General features: G+C 37.8%; 2 protein-coding genes across 2 annotated transcripts in view; both read left to right on the top strand.

Moving 5' to 3' along the window:
- LOC309661717 (stearoyl-CoA desaturase 5-like) overlaps positions 1 to 1,945 on the top strand; it is a 238,659-nt gene extending 236,714 nt beyond the window's left edge. The window contains exon 3 of the transcript XR_014264171.1: positions 1,785 to 1,945. The gene's annotated coding sequence lies outside the window, so the exon portion shown is untranslated. The remainder of the gene's footprint in view (positions 1 to 1,784) is intronic.
- On the top strand, positions 1,076 to 20,828 carry LOC309661499 (protein transport protein Sec31A-like; the record flags this gene model as incomplete). The annotated part of the gene is made up of 8 exons (XM_082463185.1): positions 1,076 to 1,103; positions 2,193 to 2,534; positions 10,372 to 10,410; positions 11,926 to 11,984; positions 13,486 to 13,749; positions 16,122 to 16,241; positions 18,672 to 18,743; positions 20,239 to 20,828. 8 exons carry the CDS (start codon positions 1,076 to 1,078, stop codon positions 20,416 to 20,418), a joined length of 1,104 nt encoding a protein of 367 aa, XP_082319311.1. The 3' UTR covers positions 20,419 to 20,828.
- Positions 20,829 to 21,518: the final 690 nt, after the last annotated feature.

The raw sequence follows: 21,518 nt of genomic DNA, 5'->3' as shown, positions 1-21,518 counted from the left end.
GCTGCGGTGCCTGGGCTTCTCACTGTGGTGGCCTCTCCCAGCGCGGAGCAGGGGCTCCAGGCACGGGGGCTCAGCAGCCGTGGCGCACAGGCACAGCCGCTCCGCGGCACGCGGGATCCTTCTGGACCAGGGCTTGAACCCGTGTCCCCTGCACTGGCAGGCAGATTCCCAACCACTGCGCCACCAGGGAAGTCCCTCTGCCCATTTTAAAATAGAACAAATTGCTGATAGAATTGATGGGGTCATTTTTACATTTTGTAGCAAAACTAAGCATAAAACCATGAAAAAAAAATTCATGCTCTTTTGTCTGTCATGCTTTTGATTGCTATTTAATCAGGATAGATTACATTTGAATATAATTATGACTGCACTACTCTCTGTTTTGTTTTTTCGTTCATTTGACAAATATGAATTTAAGGGCCTGTCTTTATTCTCCCTGTTGAGGGTATATTGATAAACAAAACTAAATTCTCCACTCTTGTTGCTAGACTTAGAAAGTCTATGGCATAGATAGGGCAAATCAGGTGATGGCTGGGAAACTGAGAGGTGGAGAAGTCTAGCGACTAACCAGAGTTTTAAGACATAGAGCTTGAATTTGTCAGCATGGCTAGTTAATGGTTAACAGGATTGGAACTCCTAAGCTAAGCACCTTGAGTTTGACCTCACTGTGTCAGGGCACTGAAGTAAGGTGTTCTCTGCATTGGGAGAAGAGAATATTTACTCCTTATGTCCTTGGGTTTAATCTATCTTTCTGGGAAAATGTAAAAACCATGAAGGACTTTTATTATACCGTGACTTAGCAGTCTCATACTTTAAGAAAAGGAAAACAAATTCAGTCATAAATTATGCAGTGATTTTCTTGGTTAAAGCTTATGATATGTTGAATGAGGACAGTGGATTGTGGTTTTAAAGGCATGTTTATAGGCAGGAGTAAAGGGATTTCTGAAAGAGAAGCCAACTGAGTAGGAGTTCTCCTCCTACTATGACCAGCACATCTTTGCTATTAATTGTTTATATGATAGAGTTTCTTCTACAAAGATTTACTTGACAAAAGATATTCTGATGGCTTAAAAAAATGTTTTTGAAAACCTCTGGACTCCAGGGTAAGCAACATGGCGTAGCGTGGCAGACACTGGCCTGGGAATCAGGAGACCTAGAATCAGTCGTAGCTCCATCAACAACAGGTTGTATGGACTTCAGCCAGCCCCTTCAGTTCTCTGGGCCTTGGTTTTCTCAGTGGTAAAGGGTGGGGATCAGATTGGATGATCTTTAATATGCTCTGATTGTATGATTCTAAGCCTCATACGGAACTAACATAATTTTTGTGGCTCTAATGAAATCCGGAAAAGGGAGCTTATAGCAATATGTTTACAGATCTAATAGTAGCATGAATACAATTAGTGCTTCAAAAATCACTTTTTCACTCAATTACCTTTTTTTTTTTTTTCCCCTGGAATGTCTTCTTTCCTTCCCTAGTTACAGAACTTACCTTTTCCCACTTACTCTTGACACTTGAACGGCATTGTTCTTTCTGCTTTGATTTAGTTTTCATATTGATTTTCCTACTGCCTTCCTTCCCCTGTTCTGTTGTGAAAGGTGCTTTTTTCTTTTGGAATCCCTTGAAAGGGATTACCTGAAAGCAGTTGCCTGGCTAACGTATGCTATCTTGCTGCTCTTATTTTTTGCTTTGCATCTGGCTATTAATGCCTGTTGGGTTTTTTGTTTCTTCTTTTAACATTTTCATGTTTTATGTTCTGTGATTGGTATTTCTTTGTTCAATTCAGGTTAGAATTGCCCCCACTGTCACTACCTGGAGTAACAAAACTCCTACCGCCCTTCCCAGCCATCCACCTGCAGCCTCTCCCTCTGATACACAGGTATATCCTTCATTATTCCTCTTTGAGCAGAATTCTGCTCACCTAAATATATAGTTATATATTCTCTACCCACCTCCCTTAAGTTCTCCTCCCCCCATCTATCTATCTGCTTATTGCATTTTAGTGCTTTTAGGATGCAAGAAGCAGTTTTTAGCACAATTAATTTATTTTCTTATCACTCTCCTCTTCTTTTGCAGTTTTAAATTGACTTGAACTAGAAAATAATTTCCATAGAATGAGATAACTTTGGTTTTCTGTTGCTGTCTGAATAAATGTGTAACTAATTAAAATCTCTGCTCCTTCTCCCTGGTGTAGCTTCTCAGCCAGTCCAGCAGTATTCCTTCGGAACACGGGGGTCAGCAGCGTATCGACCTCAGCAGCCTGTTGCGCCCCCTGCTTCAAACGCTTACCCTAACACCCCGTACATATCTTCCGCTTCGTCCTATTCTGGGCAGTCTCAGCTGTACACAGCACAGCACCAGGCCTCTCCACCTACGTCCAGCCCCACTGCCTCGTTCCCTCCTCCCCCTCGCTCTGGAGCGTCCTTCCAGCACGGCGGACCAGGAGCTCCACCGTCATCTTCAGCGTATGCGCTGCCTCCTGGAGCAACAGGTACACTGCCTGCTGCCGGCGAGCTGCCTGCATCCCAAAGAACAGGTCTGCGCTTGAAAGGGACTTGGTTTGGCTCCCTCTTTTATTTTTTCGTGATCACGTGGGTGCATGGAGGGGAATTACTTCTAACTATAAACTGGGCAAGGTGAGGTATTGATTTAATTGTATAACAAATTCTAAAACTATTTCTAAAAGTGTGATTTTCCCATAGTGAACTTTAGTTGCTAAATGAGAAAAGCTTTAGAGCTTTAAAAGGGTAAGAGTATATAATCTGCCATTGAATTTAAAATAAGCGGTAAGAAATTAGTTGGCCAGATAAGTGGTGGTTGGAACTAGATTTAATTGACACTAATTTCTTTGCCAGAGTAAAACGATGCTCTGTGTTCTTCCTAGATTTTCAGTTTTTAAAATTATTTGTGCCTTAAATTCATTCATAGAGATTAAATAATACAGGGTTTAATGAGGCTGTACAAATTTTGTAATTATGTTTGTTTGTAAAGGTGAGCAAGGATCTTGACGTGTATTGAAAGGAAAAAAGTGAAAGAATGCAACTCTGACAGAATCTCTAAGACAGCAGAAAGTATACAGTAGTGCAGGGATTCTCTCCATTAGGACAATTCTACCCTCACAAACATTTTGGAAATTTCTAGGCATTTTTGTTGTTGACAGTGTAGTTCTGCCTGAAATTTTCTAATTAAAAGCATAATTTAAAATTATTTTTATAGTAAATACACATTTTATAGATTCTTTTTATCTTTCATGTTACAATTAAAGCATTATATTAATTTTTTATGAGTAGGTAATATTATCTGATTTTCATGTTAGGATTGTAAAAGGGGCCTCAGAAGTACGTATTACAAAAAGAGATCAATGAATCGGGGCAAGAACCACTAACATAGCAAAGAATTCAGACTTTGGAATCAGACTTCCTGTGTTTGTATCACAGCTTCACTCCTTTCTAGTTATGTGACCTTGAATAAGTACTTAACTTTAAGCCTCAGTTTCCTCATAATAGTAATAGTATGTACGCATAAGCTTAGGAAGAGATTGAAAGCATTTGGGGACGGTGACTGCAAAGTTAGCCGTGATGACACCTCGCCCAGAATTAGAGCTCTGGGCCTTTTCCTTTTGTCCCTGGTTTAATGTATACTTGTTACTAAGGGTATTTGAAAATAGTTTCCTTTTCAGATTATAATTGATGGTTTTAAACTAGAGGGGCAAAACAGAAGTGAGTCTTGCTTTCTACTACTGAAGTTGTTCCTGGAAGTCCAGTATATGTTTTTCTCTTTTTAACTGCTAAGCAGTAGCTTTAATAACTGAAAACACTGGTCATATAATAGGATTTATTGAGGAAGTATTTTTTTTCTTGGAAGTCTTATGGATCCAGAATTATACACATATCTCCTTCTCTCTTCTTTGATATATAATATTAAAGTCCAAAGTACCAAAAATCATACACACAATATGTATCAGCCTTTACTGCACAAATACAATTTGTATAATTTTCAATACAGATATTTCAATAGGTTGATATTTAGAGAGGAGTGTTCATTCAATTGTAGAGTTCAAAAAATTACCTTTTAAAACCTGGATGAGCGAAAACAGTATATATTCTGAATAGTTGGGTAATAGCTTGAGTGAAAGATGGATTCAAGTAAATCCCCACATAGGAAAGTGGTGCAGGGAAGTAGGAAAGTGAATGATCATTTATTGAACATACATTGGACATGTACCAGCACTGCCGTATATTTTCTTATTTCTCATAACCATGAGAAATAGGAATAATTATTTTTTTTTAAAATTGCCATGAGGAAGCTTGAGTTTCCTAGGGTTGTGTATAATGTTTTCATGATTGCATGGTGATAGACTCCAAGTTGAGATACAACTGAGATACCCAGGTCTCTCAGTCTTCAGAGCCCATGTTCATTCTTCTTTACCAGATAGTCTAGTCCTGATGAAAGCAGTAGAAATAGCTATCAGTGTTGGAATTACAGAAACATTTAGCATCACTATTTTAAGCATTTGTTACTTCATCATCTAAGTTAAATATTTGCATGGGTATTTTTTTCCTCCTTAAGCTAAAGGGCATTTGGCCTTATAATAAAGTCTTTGCTTATGTACAAAGTAACAATGTTCTAACCTGGCTGAGAAGCACAGTAACTAATAGGAAGATGAAGCCATACATTTTGCAATACTCAGCATGCACTAAGCTAGCTGCTTTGTTACCTCTTGCATGTTAGTAGTCCCTGTATTTTAATTAACAGTTAGAGCTTTACCTTATTTTATTTTTTGATTTCCTAAAAAGTTTGCTTAGGTTATACAGATAACTGTGACTAAAAGTTTTATCTTTGTTCTAATATGTCTTAGATTATTATATCATGGTTTTCTACGGGACTTGGAAATTCCACTTGTCCGGTGGATTCTTCTTGATAGACACTAGGATTTTCAAGCCCTGTAACTATTAGTGAACCACAAAATTATGTGCGCACTGCTCAGAGAAACTCATGTTGCAATCATCAAAACATTCATTCAGTAAATTCTTAATGAGAACCTGCTCAGTCTATAATCAGAATTATTCTAGGCACAGGTAGGAAGGCAGAAAAGTACAGTACATTTCTATTTCTAGTGAACAGCACATAGCTTTGTTGTAAGTTGGAACATAAAATTTGTATTTGGGCCAACTTTTGGAAGACATTAAATGTCAGGGCAAGAAATTTATACTTCATACAGTAAGAAGAAAATTTCTAGTGGAGGAGTTTGAACTCCTGAGAGGCATGGTCAAAGTGGTACTTTAGGGAGGTTAACCTGGAGGTGGTTCTGCAAAACAGATTGTGGGCAGCATGGCAGAATCAGAGGCAAGGAAAACAGGCTGTCTCCGAGTTCAAGGTATAAAGTGCTAACAGCCTAAGTTAGTATAGTGCGACATGTTTCAGTGGTGGCAGCACAAAAAGCAGGAAGTTTTCCTAGCTTTACTGTGCAGGATAAGTAAGATACTGCTTGTACCCCCCCCCCACCTTTTTTTTTGTCCCTGGTTTAATGTATACTTGTTACTAAGGGAGAGCACTTTCAAATGTGAAGGCCCAAGAAGTTTACTTATCAAAATTTTCTGATAAAATGTGAAGCTCTCATGAAGCTGTTTTTGAGTAAACAGTATTAAAAAATGGAAAATTTAATTTGGGTATATATATATATGTATATATATATAGTCTTGTGCTCCTTCACATAGAAGAGTCTTGAAGGGGCATAATATTGAATATTTTCGTGAAACAGTGTGCTGAAAAAAAATTTTTTTTAAATTTTCATAAACATTCCGTAGTCAAATTATAAGTACTTGGTTTTTAACCCTTTAAACAAAGGAAAGGAGCATGATAGCCTTCTTTATTTTTCTTTGGATACATCTGTTTTATCTCGTGTCATTGGAAAATGACCTTAAGGATTCATTCTCTCTAAATTTAAATTTTTAACTTTGTGGTGCCTTTTAAAAAATGTGACGTGCGAGGCTAACGGGGAAGGGGGAGGTGTATGATTAACAAGGATGCTCTGTCCTCTCCGTCTCAAATGATCTTTTAGCCAAAAGTCTCCGTACCATTGGCACTAATATTTTTCTGTGAATCCGCTGAGAGTATCTTAGCCAGTGCCTACATCCTACCATTATGCAAGAACACCTTGAGAAGGTTCCCATTGAGAAGTGAGATTCAAGTAAGGATGGTAGCAACTCCACTTCTGTATGTGAGACCAAGCGCTTCTCTCTTCCTTCCCTAAAGACCATGTGGAGGACTAATCCCTACACTAAGGTGGATAAGGGTCTCCAGAATCCAGTGACATGCCATATTCAGTTTTTAAGTTAATTTTCCCTTGATTTTTATTAATTTTTTACTGTAGAATTTTGAAAGGCCTCAAATAGTATAGAGAATAAAATTAAAATTATCTGTAATTCTGCCACCCATATATAACCACTAATAATTTAGGTGTATTTATTCCCTTCGTACACATATATGCACACATATATGTATGTATGCATATATTAAAGTTCTTTTAATGTAGAATATACATAACATAAAATTTACCATTTTAATCATTTTTAAGTGACATCAAGTGCATTTACATTATTGTACAGTCATCACCACTAACTACAGAACTTTTTTGTCATCCCATACTGAAATTATGTAGCCATTAAAAACCCCCTGTTTTCCCCAGTCCCTGGTAACCACCGTTCTACTTTGTCTCTATGTATGTATTCTAGGTACCTCATATAAGTAGTCATGCAGTTTTTTCTTCTTGTAACTGGCTGTTGCACTGTCTTTAAGATTCATCCATATTATAGCATGTAATCAGAATTTCGTTTTTAAAGCTGAGTGATATTCCACTCTATGTATATACCACATTTTGTTTATCCATTAACTTACACATGGGCATTTTGGCTGCCGTGAATAATGCTGCTATGAATGTGAGTATACAAATATCTGTTCAAGTCCCTGGTTTCAGTTCTTTTGGGTATATACCCAGAAATGGAATTACTGGATCAAATAGTAATTCAGTGTTTAATTTTTTGAGGTGGTGGCCCTATTTTACATTTTCACCAGCAATGCGTAAGGGTCCAATTTCTCCACATCCACACCAACACTTGTTTCCTGTTTTTTTGTTTTTGTTTTTAATTCTTGCCATTCTAATGGGTGTGAAGATAGTAGTATCTTATTGTATGCATGCATTTTTAAAGAATTGAGATCATAACTCCCACATACACTCATAATTTACATCTTACTACTTTCCTTAATATTACACCATGAACCATTTTCCAATGTTCTTTAAAGTCATTGTCATGTTTAAAAAGAGAGTAAGAAAGAGATTTATGCCCATTTTTAAGGTTTTTTGAAAAGGTAAAAAAGATTATCTTCCCTTACTAGTTTTATGAGAGAATTATGTCCAAGATTAGACTGTGCTATCTTTTTTTAAACATATTGACCAAGAGTATCATTTTGCACATCCATAATGAACCCCCATAATACTGTCTCCTGTAGATATTCACGTTCTTCATTCAGTTTGCTTTACCTAGTGTTGCTATTAAAGTGTGTCTCCATAAAGTAGAGGTTAATTTAATTGTTTTGTTTCGTTTTGTTTTATGGCTGTGTTGGGTCTTCGTTTCTGTGCGAGGGCTTTCTCTAGTTGCGGCAAGTGGGGGCCACTCTTCATCGGGGTGCGAGGGCCTCTCACCATCGCGGCCTCTCTTGTTGCGGAGCACAGGCTCCAGACATGCAGGCTCAGCAATTGTGGCTCACAGGCCTAGTTGCTCCGCGGCATGTGGGACCTTCCCAGACCAGGGCTCGAACCCGTGTCCCCTGCATTGGCAGGCAGATTCTCAACCACTGTGCCACCAGGGAAGCCCTAATTGTGTTTTGAAAAAGTCATATTTAAACAATTTAAAGATATAAAAGCAAAAGTATTGAGGGGTTAGAATCATAGCTAAGATAAAACTGTTAAATTGATCAGAGATTTGAACAAGGATTTTCTGGGCTGAAATAAAACATATTGCTAAATATATTGCATGGTTTGAGGTTAGGAGGGGCCAGTTAGGCATATGTTTTGGTGGGAACTTTGATTATTGTACAGTCGTTATTTTCAATTCAACAGGCAGCCCACCCTCAAGTTATGAGGGATAGCCAACTGGCTATATGTTCCTGTTGAAAATCTTTTTGTTTCTTATTTCATTCAGTTTTACTCGTAACTTTCGATTTAATTTGATTTCATTATAACTTTGGTGTCATTCTACCAAAGGGTCATATGAAATTGTTCCACATACTTTTTTGTGCTGCTGATAGTTGGTGAAATCAGGATACCCACTCAGGCTTTAATATCCAAGGCTAAGATCACTGCCACGAGAGGTTAGAGGAAAAACTGGTCTCACCTTCTGCTCCCACGTTTCACAGGGCTAGAGAGGAGGCATGTTGTTGAGACTGCTCCCTGAAAAAAACGATCAAGGCCAGGGTACCTCCAGTACTTTTAGGTTTTTCACACCGTCGACTCCCCCCTACCCTGCCCCAATACCAAAATCCAAGGATGCTCAAGTCCTTTATATAATGTGGTGTCGTATTTGCATATAACCTATGCACATATACTTTTATGTCTAGATTGCTAGTAATACCCAATACAGTGTAAATGCTGTGTAAATACTTGCAGCAAATTCAAGTTTTGCTTTTGGGAACTCTTTGGAGTTTTTTCCTTCCTGAATGTTTTTGATCTTCAGTTGGTTGAATCTGCAGATGTAGAACCTGGGGATGGACTGTATATTGACCCCCTCAGCCCAGAAGCTGAAGTCTGGCGCTAGAGAGTACATCACTAGTTTCAAGTCAGGTCTGTCCTCTGTCATAACACACACACAGTGACTCCCAGGGATTTATTAACTGTAGTGCTGTGAGGTCATATCTTGCATGGGAAGTTAAATTGTAAAGTCATCATTTAAGACAAAAATAAGAAATCACTTAAGAGTCAGTTATCCGTGATCACCGCTTTCTTCAGTTAAGCCCTCACGAAGAAGTTGCCTGTGGTCAGAAGCCATATTGCATGAGAAACATCTATCCTTAGCGCCATACAGAGAAATTCCAAACTGTGGCATTAGTTCTCCCACCTCACAGTTTCTCTGGGGCATGTGCTTCTTGAGTAGAGCTCAAACTGAATTGAACTCACTAGTTAATGCTATATACTCTCGATTCCTCTCTCCCCAAGTTCAACTATCATAACTCCCACATACTTACGGGATTCCCGTAAGTTGTATGTGCATATGATGTATCCCGTAAGTTGAATTCCCGTAAGTTGTAGGTACATATGATGTATCTACACTGCATGCTTTTGATTGGAGACTGGGCCTGGACCAATCCTGAACATCCGACAATTTTGGAATTGCTGTATTAGTTCTCAGCCTTCTTTCCTCTTGTCCACTGCCAGAAACTTCAGTTCTTTTAAGAGAAGTAGTGATTTCTGGAAGATTTGTGCTAAACAGTCTGCAAATCTGTATATTCTTATAGAGAAGACCATATGAGATGGTTACATATTTACTGGGCCTGTTCCCATTTATGCTCATATTCATGTTGTGACCCCAGAAATTACAGTTCCTCCAGAATGCAGATCCTTGGGGCCTCCCAAATCCAGCAGTAAAGTAGCACCTCCTTGTTAAGATCGTCTAACATGCTTATTATCTTTAACAATGTAGTGTTAAAGTCTGCACGACAATGCAGAAATCCTCCCATTTCTCTTTAAAACCCTACTACTTAAAGAGGATTTAGACCAGCAGCATTGGCATTACCTGGGAGCTGGCTGAAGCAATAGAATCTCAGGCCCTACGCTATACCTAGTGAATTAGAATCTGCATTTTTGCAAGATCTTCAACTGATTTGGATTCACAGCTTTAAAAAATACTAAAATGGACACAGTTATAATATGTTAGGAAGTGCTCTCATGAATGAATTAGCTTTGCCCACAAACTGATTACTTTCTTAATTAGATAGAAGCCATTTCACGTGACTTGATTAAAAAGTAAGTTTTATTCCCTTATAAAATTAGTTTGTTCTTTCTTGAGGTTGATGGAGGGAGGAGAAACAATTATAAAATGAGTAGAGTTTACAGTTTGCAGGGCAGAAATAGAGACACAGATGTAGAGAACAAACGTATGGACACCAAGGGGGGAAAGTGGTGGGGGGGAGGTGGTGGTGTGATGAACTGGGAGATTGGGATTGACATGTATACACTAATATGTATAAAATGGATAGTTAATAAGAACCTGCTGTATAAAAAAATAAATAAAATTCAAAAATTCAAAAAAAAAATGAGTAGAGTTTAGAATATCTTTGATGATAATACTGTTTAAGTGACTTTTACATTTTGTCTACAGAAAATCAGTCTATGCAAGACCAGGCATCTATGTTGGAAGGTGAATTAGTTACAAAATATATCTTTGGAAATCTTTGAATCACTGACTATAATTAATGAATGGATATTCACAATTATGCATGTGAACTTTAAAGCCGATAATACCCTAAATCTGATCAGTTCTTAATGGAATCAAATCTTAGAACTGACTGAATTAACATAGTGACACAAATGATCTTGAATCATAAAAGTTGTCTATTTTATATAGACTGAAAGACAAGGCTATACCAAGATTGTCTTAGATATAAGAAAGATTAGAAGGTGATGGGAGAGGTTTGAATGATTAGTCTGTGTATAATGAGAACTTTAAGAATTTGTTAAGCAAATAGCAGCATGTGGTTTAATATTTTGTGATTAGCTCTTGAATGTTTTGAGGCTCATTTGGCGTTCTGTCTCCTAGTCACCTTGTAGAAAATTAATTCTACTTTTAAAATCAAGGCAAATGAGTGCATGCTGGTTAGGAGAAGATCGTGTTTTTACAAAATTTCTATGACATTATGTTCTTTGGTTTGCTAAGCAATTTTGTTGTGATTTAATATCGTAGATATCAATAAAACAAGCAAAAGTAAAATATTGAAAGAATGTTTATTGAAAGAAGAAGAATTTTTTGCTTTTACATATACACATACACAAAACTTAATAAGATGTAAAATGATTATATTTTGATTTAGTAATTATCTTATCTCTGGCATGTTTTATTCCATTTTTCTTTAAAGATACAGGCATTCAATAAAGATGTTTTAAAAAATTTTTTTTAAAGATACAGGCATTAAGTACCTTAATGAGTTCTGCTACTCATATTCATTTCTCACTTTGAGATGACAGGTTTTGGGAGATTTGAGGGGGGAGGAAATTTCCTAAAGGTGACAGTAGTTTAATTTTATATTTGCTGCCAGCGTGGAAATTTTTTTTTGGGGGGGGGAGGGGTGTATTAAAAAAAAAATCTTACCACAGATATTTGAATGCCTTTTTCTACTTTATAGGTTGTTCTTAACGCAAAGGTGATAAAAACATACTGGTGTTGCGTAGTTGGGCTCTGTTTTTTTAACAGTGTTTCTACCATGTGGATGATTTGGGTATGCTGAATTGCTCTCTGGGGAAATAGAAGATTGCCACTTTTATTCTTTTTTTGTGTGTTGAATATATCAGAAGCCTTTTTTTTTTTTTAGCAGACTCAGGGGATTTATTTTTTCTTTCTTAGGAGAGAATTGTTTGAAGGTTATATACCAATATAGACATAAAAACTTCACTATCCTTAAATTTAGTACAACTCTTTCACTTTAAAAGGAAATAATGTCAAGATATGCTGCTTTCTAAGCCAAGGCCCTGTGATTATTAGAGGTAATGAGTTTGAGAGTCCAGGGCTACATAGTGATCCCAGCAGCTCAGCTGGTAAAACTTCTGTGACAGTTATCTCAGGGTGAAAGTAAAATTTGAAGATATTATATGATGGATACAATTTAGTTTTCTTCTTTTCAGGATTCTAAAGGAAAATGCCCTCTATTATCTGTTATAGGTTCTCAGAATGGTTGGAATGATCCTCCAGCTTTGAACAGAGTACCCAAGAAGAAGAAGGTACTAGAAAAAGATGTCTATTCAGTTGCCTACAGGTGTCCTGTCAATCATGTAGCCACCTGAAGCACACCACACTTCACTGTTCCTTTAAAGGCAAAGCTGACTGACTAATATACTTAATATGTGTATTTCAACTTACATCTTCTAATCCATGAAGGGAAGGAAGGAAAGTACAAAATAGTATGGTGGTATGAATTAAACCCTTTTTAAAAAGCAAGATGTAAATTCCCAGCAGATCTTTTTCAAAGAGTAGGAAACAAAATTTCATGCTTCTCAAATGGTTTTTTTTTAGGAGTTACTTTGGTTTTGGGTTCTAACAGTAATCATGAATTTGTAATTATATTTTGGACTATTTTTGTCTATCACATACAATATGAAAAGACATAGCCTTGTAGCTGAGCATCATTTAGATGTTAATAACTGTTGAGAGCTGTTAGAGCATAACTTAAGATTCTTCTTTCCTTCTTTTACCCCAAGCCTTTTTATTTTTTTTTACTCCTAGTGATTTCTGTCCCCCAAGTATAGTAATGAGAGGCCAGAATGTAAAATTGGGAGATACTAAATGACGAAAGCCCCCCCAAAATTAGGTCAATGATAATCAGAAATTTAATCTACTGCTTTGAGTGTGATTGATCACTAAGTAGGTATCACTTAATGATCTGGGAAAAAGGTATTACATCTGATCACGTGACACACACAAACACATATTTGGCATATCTGATCCCAGTATGGCTAGATATAATTCTCCAGACTTTGACATCCTCTTTCAAAAACACCATGGTTTTGGCCCGTTATGGGATAAGTGTGGAAGGTAAAGGGGAAACAAAGGTCCAGGTTTGAGCTCCCAGCCCTCTTAGCTAGATTACCTTTACTTTTATGTTTTTCTCTAGAATTCTGCATAAAATTTCATTTTAAAAAGTATTCTACTGTTATTAAAAAAATTTTTTTAACCATGGAATAGTCTAACTCCCTTACTTATTTTTTTAAATTTTTTTATTGAAGTGTAGTTGATTTACAGTGTTGTGTTAATTACTGCTGAACAGCAAAGTGATTCAGTTATACATGTATGTGTGTATACATTCTTTTTTAAATATGTTCTTTTCCATTATGGTTTATCATAGGATACAGAATATAATTCTCTGTGCTGTACAGTAGGACCTTGTTGTTTATCCATTCTATACATAAAGGCTTACATCTGCTAACCCCACCCTCCCATTCCAACTCTCCCCCAACCCCCTTGGCAACCACCAGTCTGTTCTCTATGTCCCTGATTCTATTTCTGTTTCATAGATAGGTTCATCTGTGTCATATTTTAGATTCCACATATAAGGGATACCATATGGTATTTGTCTTTCTCTTTCTGACTTACTTCACTTAGTGTGATAATCTCTAGGTCCATCCACGTTGCTACAAATGGCTAACTCCCTTATTTAAAGCTGAGGAGATGTTGTCATCATACCGTTTTCTCCTTACTCTTGGTGCCTTTTATTTCTTTTAAAAGATGCCTGAGAACTTTACGCCTCCTGTTCCCATCACATCACCAATCATGAACCCCTTGGGTGACCCCCAGTCACAGATGCTGCAGCAACAGCCTTCAGCTCCAGCACCAATATCAAGCCAAGCTTCCTTCCCGCAGCCACACCTTCCAGGTGGCCAGCCCTTCCACGGCATACAGCAACCCCTCAGTCAACCAGGCATGCCTCCGTCTTTTTCAAAGCCCAATATTGAAGGTGCCCCTGGGGCTCCTATTGGAAATACCATGCAGGTAACAGTAAATCTGTGGAAGTGGGAGATGGCTCTATTTCGGTATGTTTTCTTAACGTTTTAACTTTTATGGTTATACCTTTATTATTACCTCAATTTGATTTCAATTTAGACAACTTAAAAATAATAACTTTTTTTTTAAGATTGTTCATGTATGTATATTATTTTTCAATGACGAGGCCATATACAAACTTTCTAGAAGGAGCTTATGTATTTACTAGTATACGTTAACAGTAACTTGGCAATTACAGTGTTTCATCTGATCTAATCAGTAGGCACAATTTAAGAGCAGTTGAATCCATATTTGCATCCAAGGTTGCTAAGCAGAAGCTGTTTCCAAAGGTTTTTTCCTTTAAAATAGAAAATAAAAATGTAATGAGTTATATATTTTCTTGTGTATGTGTAAGAGCTAATAATATAGCCATATCTTTAGATGGAGATATAGATTTGTGCTTGCTTTTCACATACAAACAGCTAGTTGGCAGGGCTCTAGATGATGAAAAATCTATCATATTTCCATATAACTGACTTAGACATACAAAGAGAAACATTTTGATCTATTCATGAAAAGTAAAGTCACAGCTCAACATAAGATGAAATCAATTCCTGCCCAAGTATAAAACTAGCTCTTCTGTCTGTTACTGTCTTTGACTCTCTGAAGTCAAATTTGTAAAGATTATATCTCTACCACAAGACTATGTTTTGCTGTTAAGAGATTTCTGCCTAAGGAACTTCTAAACATTAACAGTTGCATTATGAAAACAAGTGTTCTGATGGAGATGGGAGGACCTTCTTCTTTCCACGAGAATATATAAAATTACAAAGACGCACTGTTAATTTTGTATAATTACACGTCTGTGGTGTTTGTGAAGCCGTCCACTTTTGTTTAGAGCTGGGTGCTCAAGCTGCGCTCATCTGGGCCAGAACCCCAGTTACCGCTGAAAGGGAGAGCTGCACGGAGGCGTGTGTTCAGCCAGGCCCTAGTGTCCAGCTTCCTCTCCACCTGGATGTCTCTGAGGCACCTCACACTTAACATATCCAGAATCTAACTCATCGTCTTCCTCCCAAACCTAGTCGTCTTTTGGTGTGTCCTGTTTCAGCGAATGGCACCATAACCCTTCCTATTTAATCCAGCCAAAAACCTGGGCATCATCTTTATATTCTTTTTCCTTTAACCTGTTTTTCAGAGCTATCCCCGAGTCTTGTTGATATTACTTTAAAATCTCTCTCAAATCCCTTCTCTACATTTCCAGTCTAGTCCATGCTACCTTCGTCTCCAGTCTTAAGCAGTGCAGGAGCCTCTAGTTGGTCTGCCAGCATCTACTTTGACTCATCTCTTATCTGGTCTTATCTCCTCATTGCTTAAAACGTTACAGCTTCCCATTGTTCCCAGGATAAAGACCAAAGTATTTCACATTGTCTGGAATCGCTCAGCTCACACTCCTCCTTGCTCGCTCTCTCTGCTCCAGCTACAGTGACCCCCTTTCAGTCCCTTGTATCATGATCCTGACTGTGTACACGTTCTTCTGTCTGGAATGCATTTCCTCCCCCATTTAACTGGTTAACTCCTACTTACCCTTCTGATATAACTTCCTTCAAGAGCCTTCCCCTCAGTTAAATCCCAATTATATTGTCTGTTGGTTCCAGTGATGTTAACTTAATCACAGTTGCTATTTTACATACATTTATGACATTTTAAAACTTTCTCTTCCATCAGCCTGTAAACTCCCTGTGGGATGAGATCATTTCCGTATTGGCTCACCAATACCTAGCCAATGCCTAATACATAATTGCCTAATGTTTTCTATGAATGAACTAATCAGTCAAAACTTTAAACACTTACACATTCCTTCTTTGTTTTCCCATCTGTACATTCAGTAAGATCATGGTCTCTTCTATCCTCACCGTTGGTGTAATCTTGCAGTTTGATAATAGTCCAGCTAACACCCTCCAAGAGTAAACCAAAGAATAGAAGAACGTCAGGATAAACAAAAATGAGCCAACAAGCAAAGCAAGCAGCCACTCCAACCAGCCAACTTTGTAAATGCCTTGTTCTTTTCATTTCCTGCTGGCACAGGTCTCCTTCCCATCAGTTATATGAAATAGTGATCAATGTATGTTCCATAATTAATCAGATACTTTATATCCATCCTATTTTTGAAAATAGAAGCTGTAGAAAGAGTACCTGTATCTTCTACTGAATATCTGATTTTTATGTTTGCTTATCCCAAGTGATTTCACATGTTAATTTTTCATTTGATTTTGAAGAGCCTACCTACAAGGTCCTTGGTTTCTCTTTATCACAGATTCAGGGCTTTGTGTATAGGTAACTTCTGGTCATTTCTAGTCATTTTATGGTATTATTTATTCCAGCATGTGCAGTCTTTGCCAACAGAAAAAATTACCAAGAAACCGATTCCAGATGAACACCTCATTCTAAAGACCACATTTGAGGATCTTATTCAGCGCTGCCTCTCTTCAGCCACAGATCCTGTATGTATTTTTTATTTTGCTTAATTAAAAGAATCCCTTATGGAGCGCTTCTAAAATGATTGCTTAAAGTCTTACAAGATGTATTTTGAAAGTTTATGCAAAAGTAGTAAAGCTAGCACTTATATATAGTTTGCTGTACATATAAAAACACATTCAACTGCTTTTTACATATAACTTTAATCCTTAAAACAACCTCATGGTAGGTAGGTTTGTCATATTTATTTACAGAGGAGGAAATTAAGGCAAAAAGCAGTTACGTAATAATTAAGGCAGAGCCAGCATTCGAACCTAGTCTGGCTCCAGAATTCATGCTTTCCACCACTATGCGGCACTGAGTCTCATCGGCAAACCTTATGCCTAGCACAAAAATACAACAGAACGGTGAAACTCAGATTTGGGGTTTCTTTCTGAGCTTACATCAAAGCTTTTAAAAGTAGATAGACAATCTTTAACTTTGCTAAGACCTTAAAAATAGTTCAGTGCTTTAGATATTGGAGTCATATTCATAGTCAAAGTAACTGATTTTACTCAGTTTATTAGAGGATGACTGTATTGGCAACAACAAAAATTCCACAAAGCCAGTTTTGTTTTAGATGAAATTTCACTTTCTGCCAACAAACATTGAATATGTTTATTTAGTCACTGGCCAGTTGTCTGCTTGAAAAACAGCTTCTGGAATTTGTTGTTTCATCAAACATTGAGTATTATTAATATGTGCAGCCTTCTGCCAGTCTTTTGGAAAGCAATTCTCTGCACTGAAAGTGTCAGGAAAGCAGAGGCAGGGGAAAGGTAACATAAACCTTAGCGCCTGGCATTCTGGGAGCGATGGAAAGACGAAGCTAGGAACAGAGAACAGGTGAAGCTGTTAAACAGGTAAGTGTACAGTGTCTCCTAGGCAGACAGGTCCTCATCATACAAATTGGAGGAATCCTAATAAAAATGTGGGAAAGCTCCAGTCTTCCTTCAGGCATGAGTTAATGTAAATAGAGGTTGGGAGGACACCTCGTACATGGCCTCGCTTAGGAAATTTGTGTTGAGCTTCCCCTCCTCCAGGTCACCCTATCACCTTCCTTCTGGTGACCCAGGACCCCTGGGCAGAAGAGAAAGACAAACTGTTCCTGTCACTAGTTGGGGAGGAAGTTCAAATACCGCCCAGGACTCCTGCTGGTAGCTACGTGGGATTAACTTTGAACCCTCCACAAAAGTCCATCTTAATCAATACTTGACATCATTTTTATAGTATGGCTTTATTCTTATTTCCACTTCAGTTATGTCCAAACAGCACAACGTAATTGTGCAGCACAGCTTAGTTTGTAAGGTTATCCTCGATGGCGTCACCTCTTCCGCACTCCTCTTCTGACACACTGACATTCCCTCCTCAGACATACCAAGCACGTGTCAGCATCAGAGACTTTGTACCTGTGGCTCCTTCTGCCTGGAACTCTTCCCCACAGAGCTGCATAGCTCTTGCTCACTTGTTCCTGGTGTCTGCTCAGATGTCCCATTAGCCGTCAGGACTTTCTTACCACGTCATACTGCCAACACTGCTGACCCCCTTACCCTGTTAACTTTTCTTCATGGCACTCATCACCATCTGACATACAATATATTGTTTATTTAGTATCCTTTCCCCACCCAATAGAATATGAGATCCATGAGACACAACACTGTCCCAGCATGGCGCGTAGTAGTCACTCAGTAAATATTGAAAAGCAGTGTCACTTTTAAGGCTGTTGCATAATGTAGATATGAAGTTAATCACAGTATAATTTTAAACCTTAACTTTTAGGATAGTTTTCTCTCACTATACTCACAGTACTAGGATGAGGGTAGGAGGACTCCTTAATTTAAGAACTCATTTTAACACTTCCCTCTTAATAATCTTAAGCCACCAAAAGATAATTTTCTCCTTTTTTTGGTGTTTTAAAGGCCCAGAATAAGACAGGATTAAATGTACCAAATGTGACTGAGCGTATAAGTAGTACTTTGAGATTCCACAGTTCACCTGTATGTTTGCCTTCTAGCGCCCATCATGTTCATTTTATTTAATTTACAGTAACTGTTAGACCTTCCTTTCTGTAGTACACCGACCCCTTGCTGCCTCCAGGTGGCCCTTCGTGTTGCCTGTGCACACAGTGTAGATGGGCACTCACTCACCTCACGTGAGCCGCAGTCCCCGTGAAATCAGCCAGTGCTCCACTTTGCACCCTAGGAGGAAGGCTCTCACTTTCTTGCCCTCCCTGCCTTAATAGATACTGATCTCTGTTCTAATAATCTGTTCAAGTTCCTCGGTCTTAGCTATCTCCATTTCTTTATAAAATGAAGCTGTCCAACATCATGACTGTAAGGTTTAGTGAAATGACGTAAGGCAAGTTCTTGGGATAAAAGTTATTGCTCATACATAACATACCTGTTTTTTCTCTCCTGCAGCAAACCAAGAGGAAGCTAGATGATGCCAGCAAACGTTTGGAGTTTCTGTATGATAAACTTAGGGAACAGACAGTAAGTTTGTGGGGAAAAGAAGGATTTATGATAATCATTTATTCCTGGTTGCTAGTAAAATAAGTGTCTCATCAGCACTTGCATGTAATATATAGTATGCTTGGGGGCAAAATGATCATGACAGTTCATAGAATGGGCTTTTCTCTGTCTAAATCTTACATTTCAGTCACCGGGGAAAAGGGGATAGGGCAGTGTGTGTGTGTGTGTGTGTGTGTGTGTGTGTGTGTGTGTTTGTGTGTGAGAGAGAGAGAGAGAGAGAGAGAGAGATTAAGAGGGAGAGAGAATTTTTAACCTTTTTTATGACAAAGAGCAGATTTACAAACTGGCCTGTACTGCTGCTACAGTAACTGGCCTTCTATTCATTTTTATATGTCCCTTGAATTAAGAAATCAGAGAGTGGGCAGATACTCTGTTTTCCAGAGACCAAATCTGTAATCTCTTTCGTAGTCTAAGACTCTGATCCTTTTCTTTTAGAATAGCTATTACACAAAGGCAAAGCCAAAGGTAGCCACAAATTGAGCAGATCAATGTGTATAACTATGAAGATGATCGGCAGTAAGGAGTAAATGCCCTGTGTGTTCTGTTCTCTTGTCCCTCCCAACCTCTCCATTCCTTTCTAGAATTGTTGTGTTTTATTAATGAAAGCACTAGTAGAGAAAAAAAGAATTGGGACTTTTTCACATTTTTGCATTTTAGCATTTCTCTTCCCCATTCCCCATATCAATGCCATCAGCTAAAAATAACCATTTGTCTCCTGAGAACCAAACCAGAGAAAGTTGATATAACAGTGGAAGTGGCGTGGCCCATGGACATGGATCCAAAATAAAGTCTTCTCTGGAAAGTATGGACATGTATGCCAAGTAATGACATGGGGGGGAAAAAAACTAGAGGTCTTATGATTTTCAGAGATGACAGGATTATGAAAAGCAGTTAAGAGCTGGCAAATTGAGTACATGATGAGGACTGTTGCCCTCCTAATGGCAGTGGACCAGAAGTGCAAGGTTTTTATTGTCCACAAGGTTTTAGAGTAAATTGGGCCTCTACTTCGAGATGTCATGATTAAGAATCGTGAAACTCCTTCATGTACATAGGAAAACTTTTAAAAAGTGTGAGACAGTTATCTAAAATAATTTAGTTATTTAAAATATTTAAGTTATCTAAAATAAAATAATAAGAAAGCTCTTAAGTGGAGAGAGACATTAACATTTCAACTTGGGGAAGGAAATCTGGCTTTTCTGTAAGAAAATACCTGGCTTACCATACATGTATAATTCGTAAGTAATTCCTTACATAATCATTTTGTCATGGTTCGCTTTTATAACTTAAGTGTTGGTTGGTCTGAGAATCTTTCTAGAAATGCTCACCAGTTTATACATTTTTGAAATAATGTTTATTTCAAGTTCCTCTTAAATATCAGGGTTTAATGTTTATAGAGGGTCTCATGGAAAATTCTTCCTTAATTTAATTCTCTCTCTCAATTCCACCTTTACTTCAGCTTTCACCAACAATCATCAATGGTTTACACAACATCGCAAGGAGCATTGAGACTCGAAACTACTCAGAAGGCTTGACCATCCATACGCACATAGTCAGCACCAGCAACTTCAGTGAGACCTCTGCTTTCATGCCAGTTCTCAAAGTGGTTCTCACCCAGGCCAATAAGCTGGGCGTCTAAAGGATGGCTTCACTCTCAGCCACTATTGCCGTTTTTCCAAAGAAACATGTTTTAAAAAACGATAAGATGTGGACCAGTCCTCCTTAGCATGTTTCCATAGCAGCCACTCAAGAACATTTACATTGTTTCTGCAGATATACTCACCTTAGACCTGCTCAAAACCCTGGTGCTTTCTTTTGTTGTAATCTTTTATTGCCTGTGATGATTTTCCTATTCTGCAAATAATGTATTTCCTGGATTACACATACTATGCTTTCCTGAAGTATTCTGATAAAATATGGTTTTTGAAACCTCAGGTTTACTTTTTGGAGAAGGAGCCTTTGGTTATGTGTAAAGCAGAGCTGCAACTAAATTTCTTTCATGTCCTCCCTACTTCCTCCGTGTCAATCAGATTAAAGTGTGTAATCCTATTTATGTGTATGTAGTCTTTTTTTGAAACGGCTACTCACAGTTTAGTTTAATCTCTATTTTTTGTGGCTTTGGCTTCACTTTGGTCCTGAACAAATAACTAAATCTAGAGGCTGCTACATAGATTTTAGCAAATATTAATGAAAAGTGGGATCACTAGTTTTAAGTATCTATAGGAAAAGATTGAGCATTTTCATTCTGTAGGATGCATTGAACTTTTTTCTATTAATGTTTTCAATATTCTGTTTGAGTTTTAAGATTGAATTGTCTCCATTTTATATTTAGAAACTTATTCATCCATTTTTAAAAAGTTACCTATTTCTCTGAGGTATTTAAGTTCAGAAAGAAAGCTTTAACTTCTGTCAGCCTCCTGAATTGACATATTTTCAGACAGTATTTTCGTCAAATGATTTTATTGTAATCTGTCTTAAGAACAGTGTGGTAAACAAAAGATAATGGTCCCCATAGAATCTTGAGGAGAATTAGATACTAATAATTTTCGTTGTTTAAGCAATTTTACCTAAGTGAGTTGGAAAAGCAGAAGATAAAAAGTGTGACTACTGTGAAGACAGGTGCTGTTTCAAGGACTAAGTGCAGCTCATCAGGCATTTTGCAGCCTAAGTGACATAGTTTGCAAGACCCTCTTAATTTCCTTTGCTGGGATTCCCTGCTCACCAAATAAAACCCCTCTT

The sequence above is a fragment of the Balaenoptera physalus genome, assembly GCF_965194825.1.
Source record: "Balaenoptera physalus genome assembly, chromosome: 5".
Classification (NCBI taxonomy): Eukaryota; Metazoa; Chordata; class Mammalia; order Artiodactyla; family Balaenopteridae; genus Balaenoptera; species Balaenoptera physalus.
This window is presented reverse-complemented; position numbering and strand designations above follow the sequence as displayed.